This window comes from Pseudophryne corroboree, chromosome 9 (assembly GCF_028390025.1).
Source record: "Pseudophryne corroboree isolate aPseCor3 chromosome 9, aPseCor3.hap2, whole genome shotgun sequence".
Taxonomy (NCBI): domain Eukaryota; kingdom Metazoa; phylum Chordata; class Amphibia; order Anura; family Myobatrachidae; genus Pseudophryne; species Pseudophryne corroboree.
This window is the reverse complement of record NC_086452.1, coordinates 431,800,559-431,821,561: the sequence shown is the minus strand read 5'-3', so window position 1 is coordinate 431,821,561 and position 21,003 is coordinate 431,800,559. Positions and strand designations below refer to the sequence as shown.

The 21,003-nt window shown below is 44.2% G+C and overlaps 1 protein-coding gene across 3 annotated transcripts in view; it reads left to right on the top strand.

Moving 5' to 3' along the window:
• Positions 1 to 21,003, top strand: part of GXYLT2 (glucoside xylosyltransferase 2) — a 151,227-nt gene that overhangs the window by 64,018 nt on the left and 66,206 nt on the right. The window contains exon 1 of one of the 3 annotated variants that reach the window (XM_063941033.1): positions 6,966 to 7,360. The exons of 1 other annotated variant lie outside the window; for it this stretch is intronic. In XM_063941033.1, coding sequence (XP_063797103.1) covers positions 7,113 to 7,360 — 248 coding nt within the window. In that variant the 5' untranslated portion in view covers positions 6,966 to 7,112. Of the gene's footprint in view, positions 1 to 6,965; positions 7,361 to 12,632; positions 12,710 to 21,003 lie in introns of those variants that run through there. One more of the 3 variants, XM_063941034.1, reaches the window with a different exon arrangement.

Below are 21,003 nucleotides of genomic sequence, written 5' to 3'. Positions count from 1 at the left end.
GGTGATACAGTATATACACTGGGTGACATAATAGATACACTGGGTGACATAATAGTTACACTGGGCGATACAGTACATATGCTGGGTGACATAATAGTTACACTGGGTGATACAGTACAGACACTGGGTGACATAATAGATGCACTGGGTGACATAATAGTTACACTGGGCGATACAGTACATACACTGGGTGACACAATAGATACACTGGGTGATACAGTACATACACTGGGTGACATAATAGATACACTGGGTGACATAATAGTTACACTGGGCGATACAGTACATATGCTGGGTGACATAATAGTTACACTGGGTGATACAGTACAGACACTGGGTGACATAATAGATACACTGGGTGACATAATAGTTACACTGGGCGATACAGTACATACACTGGGTGACACAATAGATACACTGGGTGATACAGTACATACACTTCATACCTCCCAACATGACCCTCTCCAGGAGGGACAGAACACTCTGCTCCTGCACTTCCCTCTTAATTTGTGATTGCCATCACCTGTGCTGAAACACCTTTCTTATCCATTAACCTGTTCAATACAGGTGCCGGCAATCATAGAGAAAGGGAAAAGTCTAGAAGCAGAGCATTGTGTCCCTCCTGGAGAGGGTCATGTTGGGAGGTATGACACTGGGTGACATAATAGATACACTGGGTGATACAGTACAGACACTGGGTGACATAATAGTTATACTGGGTGACATAATAGTTACACTGGGTGATACAGTACATACACTGGGTGACATAATAGTTTCACTGGGTGATACAGTATATACACTGGGTGACATAATAGATACACTGGGTGATACAGTACATACACTGGGTGACATAATAGTTTCACTGGGTGATACAGTATATACACTGGGTGACATAATAGATACACTGGGTGATACAGTATATACACTGGGTGACATAATAGTTACATTGGGTGATACAGTACATACACTGGGTGACATAATAGTTACACTGGGTGATACAGTATATACACTGGGTGACATAATAGTTACACTGGGTGATACAGTATATACACTGGGTGACATAATAGTTACACTGGGTGATACAGTACATACACTGGGTGACATAATAGTTACACTGGGTGATACAGTATATACACTGGGTGACATAATAGTTACACTGGGTGATACTGTATATACGCTTGGTGACATAATAGTTACACTGGGTGATACAGTACATACACTGGGTGACATAATAGTTACACTGGGTGATACAGTACATACACTGGGTGACATAATAGATACACTGGGTGATACAGTATATACACTGGATGACATAATAGATACACTGGGTGATACAGTATATACACTGGGTGACATAATAGTTACATTGGGTGATACAGTACATACACTGGGTGACATAATAGTTACACTGGGTGATACAGTATATATACTGGTTGACATAATAGTTTCACTGGGTGATACAGTATATACACTGGGTGACATAATAGTTACACTGGGTGATACAGTACATACACTGGGTGACATAATAGTTACAATGGGTGATACAGTATATATACTGGGTGACATAATAGGTACACTAGGTGATACAGTATATACACTGGGTGACATAATAGGTACACTAGGTGATACAGTATATACACTGGGTGACATAATAGTTACACTGGGTGATACAGTATATACACTGGGTGACATAATAGTTACACTAGGTGATACAGTATATACACTGGGTGACATAATAGTTACACTGGGTGATACAGTATATATACTGGGTGACATAATAGTTTCACTGGGTGATATAGTACATACACTGGGTGACATAATAGTTACACTGGGTGATACAGTATATACACTGGGTGACATAATAGTTACACTGGGTGATACAGTACATACACTGGGTGACATAATAGATACACTGGGTGATATAGTATATACACTGGGTGACATAATAGTTACATTGGGTGATACAGTATATACACTGGGTGACATAATAGTTACACTGGGTGATACAGTACATACACTGGGTGACATAATAGTTACACTGGGTGATACAGTACATACACTGGGTGGCATAATAGTTACACTGGGTGATACAGTATATATACTGGGTGACATAATAGTTTCACTGGGTGATACAGTATATACACTGGGTGACATAATAGTTACAATGGGTGATACAGTATATATACTGGGTGACATAATAGTTTCACTGGGTGATACAGTACATACACTGGGTGACATAATAGTTACACTGGGTGATACAGTATATACACTGGGTGACATAATAGTTACACTGGGTGATACAGTATATACACTGGGTGACATAATAGTTACAATGGGTGATACAGTATATATACTGGGTGACATAATAGTTTCACTGGGTGATACAGTACATACACTGGGTGACATAATAGTTACACTGGGTGATACAGTATATACACTGGGTGACATAATAGTTACACTGGGTGATACAGTATATATACTGGGTGACATAATAGATACACTGGGTGATACAGTACATACACTGGGTGACATAATAGTTACACTGGGTGATACAGTATATACACTGGGTGACATAATAGTTACACTGGGTGATACAGTATATACACTGGGTGACATAATAGTTACACTGGGTGATACAGTACATACACTGGGTGACATAATAGTTACACTGGGTGATACAGTATATATACTGGGTGACATAATAGTTTCACTGGGTGATACAGTATATACACTGGGTGACATAATAGTTACAATGGGTGATACAGTATATATACTGGGTGACATAATAGTTTCACTGGGTGATACAGTACATACACTGGGTGACATAATAGTTACACTGGGTGATACAGTATATACACTGGGTGACATAATAGTTACACTGGGTGATACCGTACATACACTGGGTGACATAATAGATACACTGGGTGATACAGTATATACACTGGGTGACATAATAGATACACTTGGTGATACAGTATATACACTGGGTGACATAATAGTTACATTGGGTGATACAGTACATACACTGGGTGACATAATAGTTACATTGGGTGATACAGTACATACACTGGGTGACATAATAGTTACACTGGGTGATACAGTATATACACTGGGTGACATAATAGTTACACTGGGTGATACAGTACATACACTGGGTGGCATAATAGTTACACTGGGTGATACAGTATATACACTGGGTGACATAATAGTTTCACTGGGTGATACAGTATATACACTGGGTGACATAATAGTTACACTGGGTGATACAGTATATACACTGGGTGACATAATAGTTACACTGGGTGATACAGTATATACACTGGGTGACATAATAGTTACAATGGGTGATACAGTATATATACTGGGTGACATAATAGTTTCACTGGGTGATACAGTACATACACTGGGTGACATAATAGTTACACTGGGTGATACAGTATATACACTGGGTGACATAATAGTTACACTGGGTGATACAGTATATATACTGGGTGACATAATAGTTACACTGGGTGATACAGTACATACACTGGGTGACATAATAGTTACATTGGGTGATACAGTACATACACTGGGTGACATAATAGTTACACTGGGTGATACAGTATATACACTGGGTGACATAATAGTTACATTGGGTGATACAGTATATACACTGGGTGACATAATAGTTACACTGGGTGATACAGTATATACACTGGGTGACATAATAGTTACACTGGGTGATACAGTCTATACACTGGGTGACATAATAGTTACACTGGGTGACATCAGTATATATACTGGGTGACATAATAGTTTCACTGGGTGATACAGTATATACACTGGGTGACATAATAGTTACACTGGGTGATACAGTATATACACTGGGTGACATAATAGTTACACTGGGTGATACAGTATATACACTGGGTGACATAATAGTTACAATGGGTGATACAGTATATACACTGGGTGACATAATAGTTACAATGGGTGATACAGTATATACACTGGGTGACATAATAGTTACACTGGGTGATACAGTACATACACTGGGTGACATAATAGTTACACTGGGTGATACAGTACATACACTGGGTGACATAATAGTTACACTGGGTGATACAGTATATACACTGGGTGACATAATAGTTACACTGGGTGATACAGTATATACACTGGGTGACATAATAGTTACACTGGGTGATACAGTACATACACTGGGTGACATAATAGTTACACTGGGTGATACAGTATATACACTGGGTGACATAATAGTTACACTGGGTGATACAGTACATACACTGGGTGACATAATAGTTACAATGGGTGATACAGTATATATACTGGGTGACATAATAGTTTCACTGGGTGATACAGTACATACACTGGGTGACATAATAGTTACACTGGGTGATACAGTATATACACTGGGTGACATAATAGTTACAATGGGTGATAAAGTATATACACTGGGTGACATAATAGTTTCACTGGGTGATACAGTACATACACTGGGTGACATAATAGTTACACTGGGTGATACAGTATATACACTGGGTGACATAATAGTTACACTGGGTGATACAGTATATACACTGGGTGACATAATAGTTACACTGGGTGATACAGTATATACACTGGGTGACATAATAGTTACAATGGGTGATACAGTATATATACTGGGTGACATAATAGTTTCACTGGGTGATACAGTACATACACTGGGTGACATAATAGTTACACTGGGTGATACAGTATATACACTGGGTGACATAATAGTTACAATGGGTGATACAGTATATATACTGGGTGACATAATAGTTTCACTGGGTGATACAGTACATACACTGGGTGACATAATAGTTACACTGGGTGATACAGTACATACACTGGGTGACATAATAGTTACACTGGGTGATACAGTATATATACTGGGTGACATAATAGTTTCACTGGGTGATACAGTATATACACTGGGTGACGTAATAGTTACACTGGGTGATACAGTATATACACTGGGTGACATAATAGTTACACTGGGTGATACAGTATATACACTGGGTGACATAATAGATACAATGGGTGATACAGTATATACACTGGGTGACATAATAGTTACACTGGGTGATACAGTATATACACTGGGTGATACAGTACATACACTGGGTGACATCATAGATACACTGGGTGATACCGTATATACACTGGGTGACATAATAGATACACTGGGTGATACAGTATATACACTGGGTGACATAATAGTTACATTGGGTGATACAGTACATACACTGGGTGACATAATAGTTACACTGGGTGATACAGTATATACACTGGGTGACATAATAGTTACATTGGGTGATACAGTATATACACTGGGTGACATAATAGTTACACTGGGTGATACAGTATATACACTGGGTGACATAATAGTTACACTGGGTGATACAGTATATACACTGGGTGACATAATAGTTACACTGGGTGACATCAGTATATATACTGGGTGACATAATAGTTTCACTGGGTGATACAGTATATACACTGGGTGACATAATAGTTACACTGGGTGATACAGTATATACACTGGGTGATACAGTATATACACTGGGTGACATAATAGTTACACTGGGTGATACAGTATATACACTGGGTGACATAATAGTTACAATGGGTGATACAGTATATACACTGGGTGACATAATAGTTACACTGGGTGATACAGTATATACACTGGGTGACATAATAGTTACACTGGGTGATACAGTACATACACTGGGTGACATAATAGTTACACTGGGTGATACAGTATATACACTGGGTGACATAATAGTTACACTGGGTGATACAGTATATACACTGGGTGACATAATAGTTACACTGGGTGATACAGTACATACACTGGGTGACATAATAGTTACACTGGGTGATACAGTATATACACTGGGTGACATAATAGTTACACTGGGTGATACAGTACATACACTGGGTGACATAATAGTTACAATGGGTGATACAGTATATATACTGGGTGACATAATAGTTTCACTGGGTGATACAGTACATACACTGGGTGACATAATAGTTACACTGGGTGATACAGTATATACACTGGGTGACATAATAGTTACAATGGGTGATACAGTATATATACTGGGTGACATAATAGTTTCACTGGGTGATACAGTACATACACTGGGTGACATAATAGTTACACTGGGTGATACAGTATATACACTGGGTGACATAATAGTTACACTGGGTGATACAGTATATACACTGGGTGACATAATAGTTACAATGGGTGATACAGTATATACACTGGGTGACATAATAGTTACACTGGGTGATACAGTATATACACTGGGTGACATAATAGTTACACTGGGTGATACAGTACATACACTGGGTGACATAATAGTTACACTGGGTGATACAGTATATACACTGGGTGACATAATAGTTACACTGGGTGATACAGTATATACACTGGGTGACATAATAGTTACACTGGGTGATACAGTACATACACTGGGTGACATAATAGTTTCACTGGGTGATACAGTACATACACTGGGTGACATAATAGTTACACTGGGTGATACAGTACATACACTGGGTGATACAGTATATATACTGGGTGACATAATAGTTACAATGGGTGATACAGTATATATACTGGGTGACATAATAGTTACACTAGGTGCTACAGTATATACACTGGGTGACATAATAGTTACACTGGGTGATACAGTATATACACTGGGTGACATAATAGTTACACTGGGTGATACAGTACACAGTGATACAATGTATAGTACTATATAAAGTGTCAGTTGTTCGTGTCCTGTAATCAGATCCCATGTGTGACAAGCAGCAGCTCCCACCTCCTCCTCCTGTGTCACACTGGTCAGACAGAGAGGGAGCTCCGGCTAGACACATTACGGTAGGATCCCTCCTCCCAGCCCGGCTAGGTCTCCTCTTCCCCCTCCCCCGGCCCTGACAATCGGATACGTGGTGCTGCTGCTGCTGCCCCGGAGCTCCCGGTGGAAGCTGCACAGAATGCTGCACAGGGCGGCAGCCCCTAGGGGTGTGAGCCCGGGATGAGGGTCCCCCATTAACTCTGCACCATGAGGATCCACTGCAAGCTTCTGGCCAGCCTGCTCGGTCTGGGGGGGCTCCTGGTCTTGTATCTCCTGCTGGGGGGTGCAGAGGAGCCCCCTGTAAGAGAAATCCGGGGAACCAAAGTCCCTGCTGCCCCCTCTGGACATGGCAAGGTGCAGCCCACCACCCCCGTGCACTTCAGGGCAATAGAGGGTCACAACCCCAAAAGAGACCCCAGGTTGAAAAAGAAGAAAAGCAATGTCAGAGTGCCAAGGTAAGAAACTGGCTGCATGCAGTGACCCCTGGCTCCTCAGCGCTCTCATACTCAGAGGAGACCTGCTGCAGAACATCTTGCAAGGCTGCTGTCAATCACACCTATGTCATTGAACTATTACAGGCATCTAGCGGTTATGCAGCTGTTGGTACCATTAAGTAAGTGCCTGTCAGGGCTCTCTGGGACTAGTTGTTCACCCACAGCTGGGGAGCCACAGTTGGCTGAGGCGTTATCTTATTTCTAATCCTTCTTGAAAACAGGCTTCCTGTACTCTTCCAGAAAGCCCTGAAGTGTGTTTGATGTACTCGATGTTAAATGGCTGCACAGAGGGTGATTAGTGTAGCATTAAGTGAATTATTTCCTTGGTCTGTGAGGAAATGGGTTACATGAAATGTCTCGCTAGTGCCATCATCTGAAGTGAAGCACGTGTTTTATAGTTTGATGATTGCCAAAAAAAAAAAAAAATTCTGCTGGTATAAAAGTTGACATTGCAGCGATGGTACCCACTTTGCGGAGCCAGAGCAGCGAGCTACACATCTGGTTGTGGAAACCAGCGCAGCTGTCTTTACTCTGAGATTCCCGGGGGCTGGTAAACTAAGCAGCGTGGAAAATTAGCATTAGAATTATACGTAAACGAAAGGAGGATTTCGTTTATGTATCCTCACCTTGCGCCAGTGTAATTTTATTATTGTAGGAAAGTTGTGTTTTCAGTAAGTGATTGCATGCATCTTTGTGTCTGAGATGACCACTCTGGAATGTGAATATATGATTTTCATATTGTTTTTGCATCTATCCTGTATTTTAAAGGAGAACTGCAAGACAAAATATTTTAGTGATCCAAATTGCAGACCGGACCCTGTCTAATACCTGGGAGCTACGTGTTCCTGCATTAAGAGCTGTGACTACAAAATTCAGCGCCTGGGGCGACTCGCCGTAAGCCCTCAGTTGTAACCAGAAATACACATTCCATGGGCGGCTGCACCTCTTGCGCACGTGGCTATGGCCCTGTCTGCACCCAATCCTTATCCAGGTCTAACAGCTGAGGGAAGTTTAAATGTAATGCGCAGGGGACGTTTGTTGATGCAGCTGATTGGGCAAGCGGCAGCTGCAAAACAATGTTCCACTGCGCAGTGTTTACATTCGAACATCTCCAGGGTGTAATGCCTGGATGCAGGCCTGGCGGAGATCATTTGCTCCCAAACAGCAGAGACTCCCATGTTCCTCTGTTTGTGGTATGTACAGTAGGATACCGTCCGTGTTATCAGGCCTGGCGGTAATGTTAAGTTGGGTTGTGTTCCTGGTTGTCTTGCTGCAAAAGTTCTCTTGAAACTGAAACCATTATGTTCGAATATTGGCAACTACGGATGATTTGGTTCACCCAAAACCTGCTCTAAAAAAAGGCAACTGTCGTACCACCAACTCTAGAGATGTAATCTTGGCTCCAACCTGAGCTGCTTAGAGTGGGGAATGAAAGGAGTCAGGCCATAGGAAGTGTCATAGTGTTTTATCATCTATTATAGAGTATTCTATAAAATAAAGCACTTTTTGGTTACTGCAGGGATGTTGTGTACTCCCTGTGCCACAAGCGTAACATCCAGCTGTGCGGCCTATGCTGAGCTGGAAGTACGTCCGTTGGCAAGTTTGCTCTGTGCACGCTCAGAAAACAAGTGCAGGCCTACGTCCGTGTGCAGATTTGACATTCGCCCTGCTTTCTTCATTGCCCTTGACCATGTTATATGGTTTTGTAGGCATAGTTTTCAGACATGAAAAGGAATATTATACTTGCTGTATTATAGATGGTGTGTTTTCACTAGGGAAGCCAATCCCGGCCCATTTTTTCAATCTTGGGTATCGGGATTGAAAAATGGCCAAACCTGGGATTGGCTTTTAACTATGTGGCCTCGTCCCGCCCCACCCCGCCCGCATAACTCACCATATACCAGGGGCGAGTGGGTGGGGAACATCCTCCGCTCTCTCCTGGCGGCTCCCAGCGGCGTGCGATGGCGCAGCATGACCTCTCATGCTGCGCTGGGAGCCGGAAGAAGGAAGCCGAGCAGCATCTGGGCGTCCAATCCCGGGATTGAATCCCGGCCGCTTTTGGCCCTAAATCCTGGGATCCCGCCGATCCCGGGATTGGCCACCATCGTTTTCACAATAAAAAAAAATGTTGATGAACTTTACTTGAGCTACTGATGACTTGATTGGGCGTGAGCCTGGCGCATATATACAATTCCACTCAACCTATAGGAGGAAATACGCAATTTTTGCACGCATCTTTTCTACAGCTCACTTTTTAATGTGCTTCCAACTCAGAATGAACCCCCCCCCCACTGGACAACTGCATAAAACCTACCATCCGCACAGTGTTTTCTTAGGGGAGAATTCAGTTCAGCGGGAAGTGCCGCCGGGCATTACTGCGAAACCCGGCTACGCACAGATTGGTCGCTCGTGGACCTCACACGTTGTGCAATGCGACAAAGGGCAATGCGCCATTTAGAAGCAGCACATTGCGCCGATGTGGGATAATTTAATTCCTCCCTTAATTATGGGTAGGAGTTTTGTCCTCGAGTTTCCAAGAGGGGTTTATATGAGGTGCCACCATTATAATGGCCTACTAGGCCTAATTATATATCTGATGCCTTATTTCCCGGGATTCATAGTCTGTAGTGTTTTGGGGGTTTATTTTTTGTCTAAACTGTTTATAAGACGTAAATTCAACTTATTTATTACTATTTCCCAACACTACTTTCAGACGTTTATTTGTGTTTTACAAAGCCGTATAGATCTGTTAGTATTCCTTACTGGGCCAAACTTGTAAAGGATATTTACTCTTTGGCAGATGTGACGCGTTTCTGTAGACATAAAGCTTTGGTGGAAGGGTCAGTATGTAATTCCTTTTGGCTCCGCAGTATGTTAAAACTTTACATTGTGCTAGAAATGTTTGGTCTTTTAGCCAAGCATTTCTGTGTTGTGTAATGAAAATTGGCTAACCGTATATGCCTGCGTGTCAAATGTTGTGTTATTTATTATGACTTATTCCAGCTGTAGCTGTGTGTGCTGAAATACACTGTAAAATGATGCATGTGCATCACTGAAGAGTCTTGCTACATAACACGAAAGTGATCACCTCAAATAATACATTATCATTTCAAGTGGCAAAACAGCAGATGTATTTGTCGTTAAGATGCAAGACAGTCAGTTTGGACAATCTTTCTTTCCCTGAAGGATAATCTGTTCCGAGAATTATTGTCATGTCATATAGGCAACGTCCCCTATGGAAGTTCTTGATGTCTGGGCGAAAGGTACTGTGTTAACTTTTGTCATACGTATATGTTTATTGGGCCTCTTAGCCATGCAATTGGGTACAAAATGGAACCCTTTAGTTCTAAAGAACTAATATTCACTTGCATGTGTGGTCAGGAGTGATGAGAGGAGGGCTGTGCTTTTTGGATGCTGTCCATTTTATTTGCTTGTATTAACTGCCAGTGAACACATTGGGAACCAGTGGAGTGTCCGCAATAGGCCTCACCCCATGACTTCTAAGCAGAAACCACATGACTATGTCACATGCAGTGAGTAATCAGCCTTAGATACATGGCTTGAGAATTCTGTACTTGCTACACTGGTTCCTGTTAGTGCGGTTGGACGATGACCTCACACACGGAGATGGCACTAGGGCCTGTTAGTGCGGTTGGACGATGACCTCACACACGGAGATGGCACTGGGGCCTGTTAGTGCGGTTGGACGATGACCTCACACACGGAGATGGCACTAGGGCCTGTTAGTGCGGTTGGACGATGACCTCGCACACGGAGATGGCACTAGGGCCTGTTAGTGCTGTTGGTCGATGACCTCACACACGTAGATGGCACTAGGGCCTGTTAGTGCTGTTGGACGATGACCTCACACACGGAGATGGCACTAGGGCCTGTTAGTGCGGTTGGATGATAACCTCACACATGGAGATGGCACTAGGGCCTATTAGTGCTGTTGGACGATGACCTCACACACGGAGATGGCACTAGTGCCTGTTAGTACGGTTGGACGATGACTTCACACACGGCAATTGCACCACATTGAGTTCACTGCCACGGACATGATGTGCCGGAATGGCACATACTGCCCGCTGGCATTGCAAGTTTTTCCTTGCACCCCATAGAGGTGCGAAGAAAAACTTGTGATGTTGGCCTTACTGTACAGTATATGACTGATATGTGCCAGGCAGTGCAGTGATGCGTTGCAGAACATTGCGTTGAATTTAATTCTGCTTGTAGGGATCTGTAATGAAGCAGTGAAAAGTGGTGAGAAGTGAGCCAGTGGAGAAGTTGCTCATGGCAACCAATCAGCTGCTACGTATAATTTTATAGAATGCACTTTATAAATGTTAGCTCAACAGTTATTGGTTGCTAAGGGCACTTCTCCACTGGCCCACTTCTCCATTCTTTTCACTGCTTCATGAAGAGACCCCTTAGTAACATGTCCGATAGTGATGCAAATGATTTTTGTCGGATTATTAACACTCTTCGTTGAACAGTCATAACTTCTGTAGGCCTCAAGGGTCATGATTTATTCACTGAGAATGGTTGTGGGATGGGTGTAGGGTGGCCAGTCTTGGGATCAGGATCAGCGGGATCCCGGTATTTTGGCCATAAATCATCCGGGATTCGATCTTGGGACTGGAAGCTCCTATACCGGGGATTTCAGGATCAGGCGGTCCTTTGTTTTTTTAATGCTGGGCAGCGTTAAGCGTCCTCAGGAGGCTCAGATGCTGCCTGGCTCCCTTCTCCCGGCTCCCCCTGTGCAGTGTGACCTGAAGTTAGAGGTCATGCCGCGCAGCCAGCCGCCCACTGCATGGACCTCACCGAACACCAGGTACTGTGGTGGTCAGTTATGTGTGCTGGGCGGAGCAGGGAGGGGACACAGGAAATGAACCAATCCCGGGATTGACCATTTTTCAATCCTGATACCTGGGATTGAATAAAATGGCCCGGGATTGGACTCCCTAGATGGGTGGACCTGTATTGTGGTGTAGGTGTATCAGTTTACAGAGTCCCAATTTCAAAATCAGGATTATTTCCTGGTATGTGTTCAGACATAGGTGTCAAATTTATGTGACAGTCTCTGGGCTAGGTGCATCATTGTTTGGAAAGTGATAAAATGGAGAGTGAAAAAGTACCAGCCAATCAGATCCTAACTGCCATTTTTCAAACACAGTCTGTGACATGGCAGTTAGGAACTGATTGGCTGATACTTTTTCACTCTCCATTTTAACACTCTCAAAGCGATGATGCATCTAGCCCAGATTGTTCTCTCCCAAGTCTGCTCTTCCAGTGGAACATAGGACTGTGGTAAGTGCCAGTTGGAGGAATTACCACAGTAGATATTGGGCTAGCTCGGTGCTGTGTGAGGAAAATGGGGCATTCACACAGTGTAATAATGAAGCTGGTTAAGCTTACTGATACCCCTTTTCCACTATCTAACACGGGTCGCAGCCGGGAGCCTGACACGGCTGCGACCCGTGCTAGAGTCCCCTTCTACACTGCGCTCACCAACCCGGCATATTGCCGGGTTGTGATGCTGCTGGTGACGCAACAGGGGCGGCGCTGGGAGATCACATGATCTCCCAGCGCCGCCCTTCCATAGACTGTGAACGGGAGCCGTGTCGCATCGACACAGCTTTAGTTTACACTACACAGCCTACGGGGGGGTGGGGGCGTGTCCACTAGAACCCCCCGCATTTACCCGTGTTTTTAGTGCTAGTGAAAAAGGGGTATACTATCAACCATACCAGGGAGAGAGGTTTTACTGGGGTACATGCCCCCCTAAATTTCTCTTTGCTGATGATACCCTCTTTCATGAGCCACCCTAAACTTCTGAGACTCATAACACTGAACTCCCTGCACCCTCTACGGTCTCTACTGCCTGTACGTTAGTTTGCCTGTTATCTGGCAGTTACTGGATTCTCTTTCAGTCCTGTGTATGAAGTGTGACCTCGGGAATAGAAGAGTTTCCTAGCTCACATCCTTTACCAGTTTTACAATTAATATCTATAGGCACTGATAATATTTTATCTTATTGCAGCTTTTTACCTTCTTCTCTGGCAGAGGGGTGGGGTGGGGTGTGGGAGGCTAGAATGCCAACTCCTGATAGAATCTGGGAGATGGAACAAGGTTACGCAGCTAACCTTATCTGTGTACTGAGGGCTGAAGTAGTGGTGTGTTCATTCTCGGCCCTACATGGCAGGCACGCAGTAAAGGATTACTATTACAGTGATTTTTTTTCCTCATTGTGCTAAATGATCATTTGTTCGGCAACAAGCCACACATACTGGTTTTGTACACTTCAAATATTTTATATAGGACGCCGAGAAATTTGCTAAAATTAACATTGGGCAGATTCAGAGATGTGTGCAAACCCGATATTTTTTTTTTTTTTTGGTAGTTGCACAATTATTGGCATGTTCTTGCATTGGCACTTGCAGAGGGATTGACACGGAGCGTTTGTGGGTGGTAATGGGGAGGGGTGCCAAGAAACGCAGACGTGCCGCAACCATTTTATGGGGCATGTTTGAGACCGAAACTGTGATCCCGTACACATCAGCAACTTTTCTGGCATCTTATTCCTTGCTGCGTGACCACAGGACTATTCAGAACATTGGGAGTAATTCTGAGTTGATCGCAGCAGCAAGTTTGTTAGCAGTTGGGCAAAACCATGTGCACTGCAGGGGTGGCAGATATAACATTTGCAGAGAGAGTTAGATTTGGTTGGGTTATTTTGTTTCTGTGCAGGTTAAATACTGGCTGCTTTATTTCACCCAAATCTAACTCTCTTTGCACATGTTATAGCTGCCCCTCCTGCAGTGCACATGGTATTGCCCAACTGCTAACAAATTTGCTTCTGCGATCAACTCTGAATTAGGCCCATTGATAATTGATCTGCGTCGGAAGCTGCGTCTGTGTATACAGCCGCTGGGATTTGCAATGTCGCTGGTGGACGTCTCAATACAACTCCAGACGGTGTACAAATTCATAGCCGCGACTATATTTGTGCCCTTAGGAATATTATGATTGGTAAAAATGTTAATTGATATTAAACCAATAGGAAGTATAACTGTTGATTGCCACTTTAAAGCTGCACAGGTTTCATTCATTCATTTCATTCGGGTAGTACGGATGGTGTAATGCAGGGATGGGGAACCTTCGGCCCTCCAGCTGCTGTTGAACTACACATCCCAGCATGCCTTGCAACAGTTTTAGCATGGCCAAATAGCAAAACTGTAGCAAGGCATGCTGGTATGTGTAGTTCAACAGCTGGAGGGCCGAAGATTCCCCATCCCTGGTGTAATGGTTAGCATTACTGCCTCACAGCACTGAGGTCATGAGTTCGATTCCCACCATGGCTCTAACTGTGCGCAGCTTGTATATTCTCCCCGTACTTGCGTGGGTTTCCTCCGGGTACTTCTGTTTCCTACCACAATCCAAAAATTTACTGGTAGGTTAATTGGATCCCAACAAAATGAACCCTAGCGTGAATGTGTCTGTGTATGATAGGAAATATAGGGGGTCATTCAGAGTTGATCGCTAGCTGCCGTTGTTCACTGCGTAACGATCAGTGTGAAAAATAGCTAATCTGCGCATGCGTATGCTTTGCAATGCGCATGCGCGTTGTATGGGTACAAAGTCCATTGTGGTTTTGCACTGCTTTCGATTCCAATCGCACAGCCGGCCGCAAGGAAATTGACTGAAAGAGGGCATTTCTGGGTGTCAACTGACCGTTTCCAGGGAGTGCTTAGAAAAACGCAGGCGTGGCTGGGCGTTCGCTGGCCAGGTGTGTGATGTCAAAAACCGTCCCTCCGTCATTAGAGTTAACGCACACAAAGGGGTCGATTCAATTCGGCAACTTAAGAATAGTGCCGGGAATTTGCTCCCGACGCTATTCAATTCAGCTGCTAGTGACCCGCAATTGTCGGGAATTCTTCTCTCATCCCCGGGGGATGAGAGAAGAAACCAGACAAAAGTGCTGCCTCGCGGCCGGCGCGAGGATGATTTTGTCGGGAATCAGCCTCGCGCCGGGGAGTTAAGTCGGAGAATGCCCGTTCTCCCGACAATTCATCCTGTTTAGTCGGCGAGAACGGGACATCGCCGACTTAACTGGAGCTGAATTGAATAGCGTTGGGAGCTAATTTCCGGCGCTATTCTTAAGTTGCCGAATTGAATCGACCCCAAAGAGTAACTACAGGGCTGGTCTTGTTTTGCACAAAAAGATTTTGCAGGTGCTCTGCTGCACAAACGTTCGCACTTCTGCAAAGCGACAATACACTCCCCAGTGGGCGGCGACAAAGCGTTTGCACGGCTGCTAAAAACTGCTAGCGAGCGAACAACTCGGAATGACCCCCCCCCATAGATTGTAAGATCCACTGGGGCAGGGACTGATGTGTATGGATGAATATTCTCTGTAAAGCGCTGCGGAATATGTGTGCGCTCTATAAATAACTGGTAATAATAATAATTCTGATAGAAGTGTTATAATGTACTGTGAGTTATGTGAGCAGGGTCTTAGAAAATAAATGGGAATTTGCTGCTCTGTTCTTTCCAGTTACACATTGTTACAAAGCTGGCTGAACGTGTAACGTCTCTGTAGACTTTGGCAAGCAGTATAATGCAGAGTTGTGCAAGGTTCCAATCTTCATTTAAGACATGTGTTCTAAAGGATTTCTGCGTTTTCACAGCTCTATAGGAGGAAAGGAAAAACATATTTCCAGCATGGGATTTGGTGTTCTATACTACTATTCACTGTTTTTTATTCTTCAGTGCGGTCTTGGCAATAGGCTGTGTTACACCAATGGAGGTGACCAGGGCCCGCCAGCAGGAGATGCAGTCAATTTACCTCCAATCAAAATCCCGACGGTCGAAATCCCAACAGCAATTGACCGACAGTCAAAATTCCGACATGGACAAAATACCAACATTTAAAATACCGACAAGATCAAAATACCAGCATGTAAAATGCCGACAGGTCAAAATGCCGACATGAGTTTTTCATGATTTTTTTCATTGAAACTGACTTGTTCATACTTTACAATCCCAGTGGACCTGGAGGGGGAATATAATAGTGTGCCGAGCGCAGCGAGGCACACTTATATGGTGTCCATGTCGACCTACAATTTTTTTTTTTGAAAACCACATGTCGGCATTTTACATGTCGGTATTTTGACCTTGTCAGTATTTTAAATCTCGGTATTTTGTCCATGTCGGGATTTTGACCTTGTCGGGATTTTGACCGTTGGTCAATTGCTGTCGGGATTTCGACCGTTAGGATTTTGATTGGAGGTATTTCATACCAATCCCCACCAGCAGGTATGGTTAGCTATACTCCTTTTCAGAGTGTTGGAGAAATCTGGAGCGTGTAGCATAGCTAGGCGTCCACCAACCAGGTCTGCTCCTTCCGCAGTCTCGGCTATCACTGGGGCAGATATATCAAGCCAGCCAATCAGCTCCTGTCTTTTTTTCAAACCCATAATGATTGGTTGGTGCATCATCACCTTCCACTTATCACTGCTTTATCCCTTATCCAGGTTTAATACATCTGCCCCACAGTTTGCAGAGGGCAAAATGACCAATCAGCAGTTATTGATCCAACAGAGCCATGAACTAAATTACCCCCCCCCCCGCCCCCCCCCCCCTTTATATTTGGGCAATGCTTGACCTGGAATATACATGTACAATGATGTCACTCCTCAATGAGAATATTCTATGGAATGGGTCATGGCTTGATCATAAGAAGATATGATGTTTGATTGGCTTCTCTGGATTATATTTTGTGCAATCCACCCCCTAGAGCCCAAATCATGTCCACCCAAGCCACAGGCCACTTTTATGAGGCTATGGAGTCTATTTACTAAGGCTTGGACGGAGATAAAGTGGACGGAGATAAAGTAGCAGCCAATCAGCTCCTAATTGACATTTTTCAAACCCAGCCTGTGACATGTCAGATAGGAGCTGATTGGTTGGTACTTTATCTCCATACAAGGCTTAGTAAATAGACCACTATGCCTCTTACGGAAGGGTGCCAAAGAAAAAATGTTCCTTCAAAATCCTAATCTTTGGTAGGTACGTTATGTAGGGGACAGTGTAGACATAATGCCAATAATATTCGCATCATTAAAGTAAATTTGGACAAACTACATTCCGAAAAAATTCCAAAACTGTTATGGACCTTTTTATGACCATTTTATGTACATGTTGGGTGTAGGGGAGACGCAGATTCTGTGTTGCTCTTAAATTTAAAAAGAAGAAAACACAAATGATGCCCTAAGGCAGGCCTGGCCGACCTGTGGCTCTCCAGATGTTGTAAAACTACACATCCCATCACGCCATGCCACCGTTTTAGCATTCCCTAATAGCAAACCTGTGGCAACGCATGATGGGACTTGTAGTTTTACAACATCTGGAGCGCCACAGGTTGGCCAAGCCTACCCTAAGGTTTTAAAATGGGAGGTAATTGATATGCCAGCTGTCGGTATCCCGGCGCTCACCATACCGCGCCGGAATTCCGACAGCCGGCATACCAAAAACTATTCTCGATCTTGGGGTGTCCACGACACCCCTGGAGGGAGAATATATACGCACCACCGTGCCCGCAGCGTGGCGAATGCAGTTAGCCCGCAAGGGGCTCTTTTGCGCTCACCCCGCTGCCTGCATGCCGGCGGTCGGGATCCCAAGCGCTGGCATAACATACTACACCCCAGGAACCCACATCTATTTAGTCTGTCCACCCCTTCTATGTGGCCCCAATCTGATATCATCTGTCCACCACTTGGCTATTCTCTATCACACCTCGTATAGGTTTTGTGACCTGACTGCCTCTCCTGTCTGTCCTCTGGTCCCCTGGTTGTCCACGTAGCTCTGGAGTGTAACAGTAGTAGTCCGATCAATCAGCTACGCTTATCCTTTAATCGGGCATCACAAGAGTTTTTTTATTGTGTCAGGATACACAACAGCATGGCAAAGCTCAATCATTATCTATGAGCATAATTCTCTTCTAGTTGTTAAATCCATGAGATAAAATCAGCAGCAATCCCCTTTCATCCAAGCCAGGATCAATGCTTTGCCGCCCTGCCCCTGTTTAGCAAATGACACTTGATAAAGAGCTTGTCTGAGCAGATGGGAGGCAAGGAACTCTTTCTATAGTAGGAATTGATTGATCTGCCACAGGGAAAATGGATATAAATGTGCTTTCTGATTTTCCCTATTTCCTCCTGTTCACTCCTGGTAGCTGTTAGTCTAAAATACATCTTTTTTTTATTTTTTATTGGGCGTTAGTACAGTTTTCTCTGCAGGTAAATGTAAAGTTGGAAACTCCTTTGTCAATCAATTAAATGTAGCTGGTCAATTTGGAATCCCATGAGATGCCTGGGATGAAAACTGTGCAGTTTAATGAAGGTTCTAAGGGGGAGGTGTATCAAAATTTGTAGAAAGATAAAGTACCAACCAGTCAGCTCCTAACTGTTATTTTTCAAACACAACCTATAACATGGCAGTTAGTAGCTGATTGGTTGGAACTTTATCTCTGTTCTCTTTCTATCTCTGTTTGATACCTCTCCCCCAAAATCTCTTCATGTTCTTTTATTAGAACAACGTGGATTTTACAGAGCTGATATTATCATGTCTGGAATGTCTTTTTTTACGTCCATTTCACCGGAATAAAAACGGAAGTTGAAAATCTAAGAAACCAATTCAGAATAATGACCAGCTTATAAGTCTTCTCCTGTCTTATGACGCGGTGGATCAGTTGGGTCTTCTCTTGTGATGACCAGTAACTGAAGAGGCATAGAAGCCTTGCTTTGGGGCATCACAACCTACTTAGAGAGGGCAAGAACTGAAGAGGCATAGAAGCCTTGCTTTGGGGCATCACAACCTACTTAGAGAGGGCAAGAACTGTAGAGGCATAGAAGCCTTGCTTTAGGGCATCACAACCTACTTAGAGAAGGCAAGAACTGAAGAGGCATAGAAGCCTTGCTTTGGGGCATCACAACCTACTTAGAGAAGGCAAGAACTGTAGAGGCATAGAAACCTTGCTTTAGGGCATCACAACCTACTTAGAGAAGGCAAGAACTGAAGAGGCATAGAAGCCTTGCTTTGGGGCATCACAACCTACTTAGAGAGGGCAAGAACTGTAGAGGCATAGAAGCCTTGCTTTAGGGCATCACAACCTACTTAGAGAGGGCAAGAAGGCTAAGAAGGAAACTGTAAAACATAGACTGCATGGGACCAAAACCCATCCCAGTTGACATCTGATAGGGTTCCATCGGAGATTTGTTGAGTTGGACCGTAAATTCAGTCGTTTGGTGTCTGCATTGTCTGGTCACAGAAATGGTGTGCAGTCTGCTGTGAAGCTCTCAGATTTGCCCACACTATGTAAAAGAAGACCAGCTGTCTGCCAGTTGGGCCAAGCGGCTGGGTCAGCCAGTGTATGCCCAACCTAAATAGCACCCTACGGAACACACAGATGTTTTCTGGGCAGAGATAAATGAAATATCTGTCAAGTCAGTGATCAGACGAATTAAGTTTGTTGAAATGCTCTGGATAAAAGGCGGCTCTGTTTAATCAGGACCCCCAGAAAAGAATAGACCCGTTTCTTTGTGGCTCTATTGTGATTTAAATGTCACACTTTTTTTTTGTATCAGCTGTTGAACTCCACACAAAAGGATCTGCAAAACATGCTTTTTCACCAGTTAATCAGTCAGTGGAATGCCATTTGACATTAATTGCTTACTGTTGTTTCTTCAGAACCTAAAGTGATTTCTGCAGCGGGGTACACTGTGTTCCACAGGGAATACATCGGGGTGTAGAGTTGGATCTTGATCCAGAGTCACCAACAGGCTAAAGCTTTGACTGTTCCCAGGATGCATTGCATGGCCTCCTCTATAACCCCGCCTCCGGACACTGGAGTTCAGTTTGTAAGTTGGTGCCTGCAGAGCAGGTCACTTAACAGGGGGGGGCTGCGCTAGGCAGCCCTGAAAAGAGCTTTTGTTAGACGATTCTTCAAGGGCTGCAGCACTTTTATGTCCTAGTGACATATTGTGCTGCGGCTCCAACACCTCCCCAGCAGCGCCGCATACTCCCGCTGGCCGAGTTCCCGGGTACTTACAGCGGAGGCGCTCCGGTTTCCAGGCACACACCGCTGGCGCTCTCCAGGATCGTGTGGCTGCTTCATTGGGAGGAGGTAAGAAGGTCCCCCAGGTGGGACTCCAGGCTGGCGTGGACACTGTGTTAGAGCAGGGACCCCACTATATCCACCAGGGCAGGGAGCACAGGTCGGATTTCACAAAAATCCTTTTAACAAGACTCCACAGTACCTGGTGGTGAGGACCAGCATAGGGGATAAAGCACTTGACCTGTAGCCCCTTCCCCAGCTTCGGGCACCATCTACTGCTGGTGTTCCCGCCCTGGAGCTTCTCCTTACTCTTCTTCACTCCCTGACAGAGGTGTGGGCCCCATCTTTCCACAAGTAGCTGCGGCTGATCTCCGGGACTGCTGGGCACTGTCTCCTCTGTAAATCCGCCTGCTTACTCAGCGCTGTGCATTTACAGTCCCTTAAGTATTCCACATGTCATTGTATACAGTTAGTTAAGAACAAGTGT